Source organism: Leptodactylus fuscus, chromosome 4 (genome assembly GCF_031893055.1).
Source record: "Leptodactylus fuscus isolate aLepFus1 chromosome 4, aLepFus1.hap2, whole genome shotgun sequence".
NCBI lineage: Eukaryota > Metazoa > Chordata > Amphibia > Anura > Leptodactylidae > Leptodactylus > Leptodactylus fuscus.
In genome coordinates, this window is record NC_134268.1 from 1,010,719 (window position 1) to 1,016,718 (window position 6,000).

The window sequence follows — 6,000 nt, forward strand, 5'->3', positions numbered from 1 at the left end:
ATACCGTATAATATACTGCAATGACATCACTGCCCTCCAGATACAGCACATACAGGTTATATACCATATAATATACCACAGTGACATCACCGCCCCCCAGATACAGCACATACAGGTTATCCTACTAATATTATACATGTGACAGTTTGGATGTTTGTCCCTCAATCACAGAAACCACAGAGTGGATTTGTATGAGATTTGTCCCATAGATACTCTGTAACCTGCAGTAACACATCGGCTACTTTGTATCCCGGTAAATGACATGGCTTCACTATTGTTCTGGATTTATGGTCACATACTATATTACACTGCTCCTGCAGCCGCTTATCTCAGGTCCCAGGTCTGTTATCTCTCTATGTAACACTCAGCTAACCCTCAGTCCATTGTGTACAAGCATCTGCATATTATCTGATCTGCTCCAGGCAGTGCTGACACACTGGAGGGGAATCACCTTTACTCCACATTGGCAGATTGCTGATATTAAACATGGCGGGAAAAAGAAAATCTAATTTGTCGCAAACACCGAGAGCTATGAAGGAGCCAGAAGTCACAGAGGTCTCCTCAAGCGGAGCTGACGGGATCATCGGCGCCAACAACATGCTCATTATATGGCGTCCCAGCAAGCTGCTGAGATGCCGGAACAATCACAGGCACAGTGAGGAACAAGTTCAGCAACAGGACAGCTTAACAGCTGCCGAAACGCTGGAGCAGACAAACCATCGCCGGCAGCAATTTTCTGAATATAGGCGGATCATCGACACCAACAACACGCAGACGAAGTCACAGGCAGAGGCTAGTATACTGTATAATATTCTGCAGTGACCTCACCGCCCTCCAGATACAGCACATACAAGTTATACACAGAATAATAGAAGTAGTACTGTGTATATATACAGTAGTGCAGTGTGTATATAGACAGTAGTGCTGTGCAGTGCAGGATCAGACAGTGTTGGGGGAGGGGGGGGTGCAGCAGCCCCTCTGGTGATTCCTTATCTGTGGTCTCCTCCGTTACCTGCTGGATTCTCCTCATGGCCGACAGTTTCAGCTCTTGAGATGTCGGTGAGGACGAGGGTCGCTCTGATACCTTCTTGTGTCCAAGGAAAGGGGCGGGGCGAGGATGAAGTGTCAGATGTAGTGAAGGTGAGTGCGATTCCTTGTCGCCATTATTGGTGTGTAAGTCAGAAGGAGTATCAGAGACAGAAGTCAGAGCCAAGTGTTATCTTACAGGCAACACTTACAGGCCCCGGGTAATGTCTCAGGTCCATCTGTACAGACTCTGGACTGGCTGATAACAGAGAGCACTGCTCAGGTAGAGAATATCCCCCCCCCCCTCCCCCGAGCCGACAACAGTGAGACCAAGGCGAGCCGACAACAATGGGTGAGTGTGACGTCAGCTGACCAGTGAGCGGTTAGTATATGGCGTCCTGGAGAATGCGGTGCACAGTACATAGTGGTGCGATGCTCTGCAGCAGGCCTGCACCTCCTCCTCGGCTCCTCACAGGCCGGCTCTCAGTGACTCCTCCTCCTGCTCACTATCATTATTATTTGGCAGCACAATATCTGTGCAAACCCAGAGAAAGAAAGCAGACGACCCTGTAACAAACCCTCAGCTGTGAGAGTGGGACTGAGGAAAATAGGAGGGAATGTACCTGAGAGACACAGACAGGACTACAAGGAGCGACTGCCAGAATGTGAGCGCACAGGACTGTATCCAAACCTCTCACACATTGTAATCTCAGTACTGTATCTAATCCCCTCATATAGTGCCTGTACTGTATCTAATCCCCTCATATAGTGTCTGTACTGTATCTAATCCCCTCATATAGTGTCAGTACTGTATCTAATCCCCTCATATAGTGCCTGCACTGTATCTAATCCCCTCATATAGTGTCAGCACTGTATCTAATCCCCTCATATAGTGTCAGCACTGTATCTAATCCCCTCATATAGTGTCAGTACTGTATCTAATCCCCTCATATAGTGTCAGTACTGTATCTAATCCCCTCATATAGTGCCTGCACTGTATCTAATCCCCTCATATAGTGTCTGTACTGTATCTAATCCCCTCATATAGTGTCAGTACTGTATCTAATCCCCTCATATAGTGTCAGTACTGTATCTAATCCCCTCATATAGTGCCTGTACTGTATCTAATCCCCTCATATAGTGTCTGTACTGTATCTAATCCCCTCATATAGTGTCTGTACTGTATCTAATCCCCTCATATAGTGTCAGTACTGTATCTAATCCCCTCATATAGTGCCTGCACTGTATCTAATCCCCTCATATAGTGTCAGCACTGTATCTAATCCCCTCATATAGTGTCAGCACTGTATCTAATCCCCTCATATAGTGTCAGTACTGTATCTAATCCCCTCATATAGTGTCAGTACTGTATCTAATCCCCTCATATAGTGTCAGTACTGTATCTAATCCCCTCAGATAGTGTCAGTACTGTATCTAATCCTCTCATATAGTGTCAGTACTGTATCTAATCCCCTCATATAGTGTCTGTACTGTATCTAATCCTCTCATATAGTGTCAGTACTGTATCTAATCCCCTCATATAGTGTCTGTACTGTATTTAATCCCCTCATATAGTGCCTGTACTGTATCTAATCCCCTCATATAGTGTCAGTACTGTATCTAATCCCCTCATATAGTGCCTGTACTGTATCTAATCCCCTCATATAGTGTCTGTACTGTATCTAATCCCCTCATATAGTGTCAGTACTGTATCTAATCCCCTCATATAGTGTCAGTACTGTATCTAATCCCCTCATATAGTGCCTGTACTGTATCTAATCCCCTCATATAGTGTCTGTACTGTATCTAATCCTCTCATATAGTGTCTGTACTGTATCTAATCCCCTCATAGAGTGTCGGTACTGTATTTAATCCCCTCATATAGTGCCTGTACTGTATCTAATCCCCTCATATAGTGTCAGTACTGTATCTAATCCCCTCATATAGTGCCTGTACTGTATCTAATCCCCTCATATAGTGTCGGTACTGTATCTAATCCCCTCATATAGTGTCTGTACTGTATCTAATCCCCTCATATAGTGTCAGTACTGTATCTAATCCCCTCATATAGTGTCTGTACTGTATCTAATCCTCTCATATAGTGCCTGTACTGTATCTAATCCCCTCATATAGTGTCTGTACTGTATCTAATCCCCTCATATAGTGTCTGTACTGTATCTAATCCCCTCATATAGTGTCAGTACTGTATCTAATCCCCTCATATAGTGTCAGTACTGTATCTAATCCTCTCATATAGTGTCAGTACTGTATCTAATCCCCTCATATAGTGTCAGTACTGTATCCAATCCTCAGGTGTGTGGTACTTCCAGTGCTGTATCTAATCCTCTCAGACACTACTCCCCCCTCATCCTCCCCTCCGCGGACACTACTTCCCCCATCCTCCGCTCACCTGTCCGCCAGTCTCGGCTTCTCCTCAGCGCTGACTCCTCGGTCTCGTCACTTTCTTGGGATCTGATATAGAAGCGCTCAGTGCTAGCCCCGCCTCCGGTCAGGTAGGACACGCCCACTCTCATAGCCTCCCGGCATCTGCTATAGAAGCGCTCTCCGCTAGCCCCGCCCCGGTCAGGTAGGACGCGCCTACACGTTGTTGCTTGCGCCAGGGGGCGCCGGTTCTCCGTTTGCCCTGCTCGGCGCGGTATGTGCTGCGGCCTGAGGGGGCGCGCTGTACGCGGTGGGTATTAGTTATTGATCCCTGTTTGTTGGCTCAGCTCCTGGGGCTGCTCCTTCTTCTAGGCTCCTTGTCACTTCTCATACACAATTGGTACATTCCTCAGCTAGGCCGGGCGCCACAGAGTGAGGCTGCTGAGCAGAAGGGGTTAACCTCCGGTGTCCTGACAGAAAAAGAGTTATTGGCCCCGGGCAGTGCAAGGGCCAATACCAGTGCTCAAGGGCCCAATACCAGAGCTCAAGGGCCCAATACCAGAGCTCAAGGGCCCCAATACCAGAGCTCAAGGGCCCCAATACCAGAGCTCAAGGGCCCAATACCAGAGCTCAAGGGCCCCAATACCAGAGCTCAAGGGCCCCAATACCAGAGCTCAAGGGCCCCAATACCAGAGCTCAAGGGCCCCTCAGTGACCAGAAGAGCTCACAGAGTCCAGGTCAGTGATATATATACAACACTACAGCTATGGTCAGTGATATATATACAACACTACAGCTATGGTCAGTGATATATATACAACACTACAGCTATGGTCAGTGATATATATACAACACTACAGCTATGGTCAGTGATATATACAACACTACGGCTATGGTCAGTGATATATATACAACACTACGGCTATGGTCAGTGATATATACAACACTACGACTATGGTCAGTGATATATACAACACTACAGCTATGGTCAGTGATATATATACAACACTACAGCTATGGTCAGTGATATATACAACACTACAGCTATGGTCAGTGATATATACAACACTACAGCTATGGTCAGTGATATATACAACACTACAGCTATGGTCAGTGATATATACAACACTACGACTATGGTCAGTGATAAAAGGCCCACAAGGCTCTAGTTACTCCACTGCCCCTGACCTCCCCCTCTACACCTCCTATACCTACACCCCTGACCTCTACACCTTCTGTATCTACACCCCTGACCTCTACCCCTCCTATAGCTACACCCCTGACCTCTACACCTTCTGTATCTACACCCCTGACCTCTACACCTCCTATATCTACCCCCTGACCTCTACACCTCCTATACCTACACCCCTGACCCCTACACCTCCTATACCTACACCCCTGACCTCTACACCTCCTATACCTACACCCCTGACCCCTACACCTCCTATACCTACACCCCTGACCTCTACACCTCCTATATCTACACCCCTGACCTCTACACCTCCTATATCTACACCCCTGACCTCTACACCTCCTATACCTACACCCCTGACCCCTACACCTCCTATACCTACACCCCTGACCTCTACACCTCCTATACCTACACCCCTGACCTCTACACCTCCTGTACATACACCCCTGACCTCTACACCTCCTATATCTACCCCCTGACCTCTACACCTCCTATACCTACACCCCTGACCTCTACACCTCCTATACCTACACCCCTGACCTCTACACCTCCTATACCTACACCCCTGACCTCTACACCTCCTATACCTACACCCCTGACCCCTACACCTCCTATATCTACACCCCTGACCTCTACACCTCCTATACCTACACCCCTGACCTCTACACCTCCTATATCTACCCCCCTGACCTCTACACCTCCTGTACATACACCCCTGACCTCTACACCTTCTGTATCTACACCCCTGACCTCTACACCTCCTATATCTACACCCCTGACCTCTACCCCTCCTATACCTACGCCCCTGACCCCTACATCTCCTATACCTACACCCCTGACCTCTACCCTTCCTATATCTACACCCCTGACCTCTACCCCTCCTATATCTACACCCCTGACCTCTACACCTCCTGTATCTACACCCCTGACCTCTACCCCTCCTATATCTACACCCCTGACCTCTACACCTCCTATATCTACACCCCTGACCCCTACACCTCCTATATCTACACCCCTGACCTCTACCCCTCCTATATCTACACCCCTGACCTCTACCCCTCCTATATCTACACCCCTGACCCCTACATCTCCTATACCAACACCCCTGAGCCCTACACCTCCTATATCTACACCCCTGACCTCTACCCCTCCTATACCTACACCCCTGACTTGCAGCAGATCTGTCATCCAGTACAAGTCCTTCTGGTACTTGTAGCCATTAGACTGGATTAGGTAGTCGCCCAGTGTGTACAGGGTCTGTCCATACAGACAGATCTGGTCATTCTGGTAGAACCGGGTGTCACACACATTGTCTCTTGGTATTTTTAGCCCCTCACTCCCCTCTGGTGGAGACCCCTGACCCCTTCATGTGATACAGTGTTATCATCACTAAGTGGAGG

General features: G+C 48.0%; 1 protein-coding gene across 1 annotated transcript in view; it reads right to left on the reverse strand.

The window, feature by feature from the left end:
• The window catches only part of LOC142201105 (uncharacterized), a 30,776-nt gene extending 27,216 nt beyond the window's left edge, over positions 1 to 3,560 (reverse strand). The window contains exon 1 of the mRNA XM_075271933.1: positions 3,437 to 3,560. Coding sequence (XP_075128034.1) covers positions 3,437 to 3,560 — 124 coding nt within the window. The remainder of the gene's footprint in view (positions 1 to 3,436) is intronic.
• Positions 3,561 to 6,000: the final 2,440 nt, after the last annotated feature.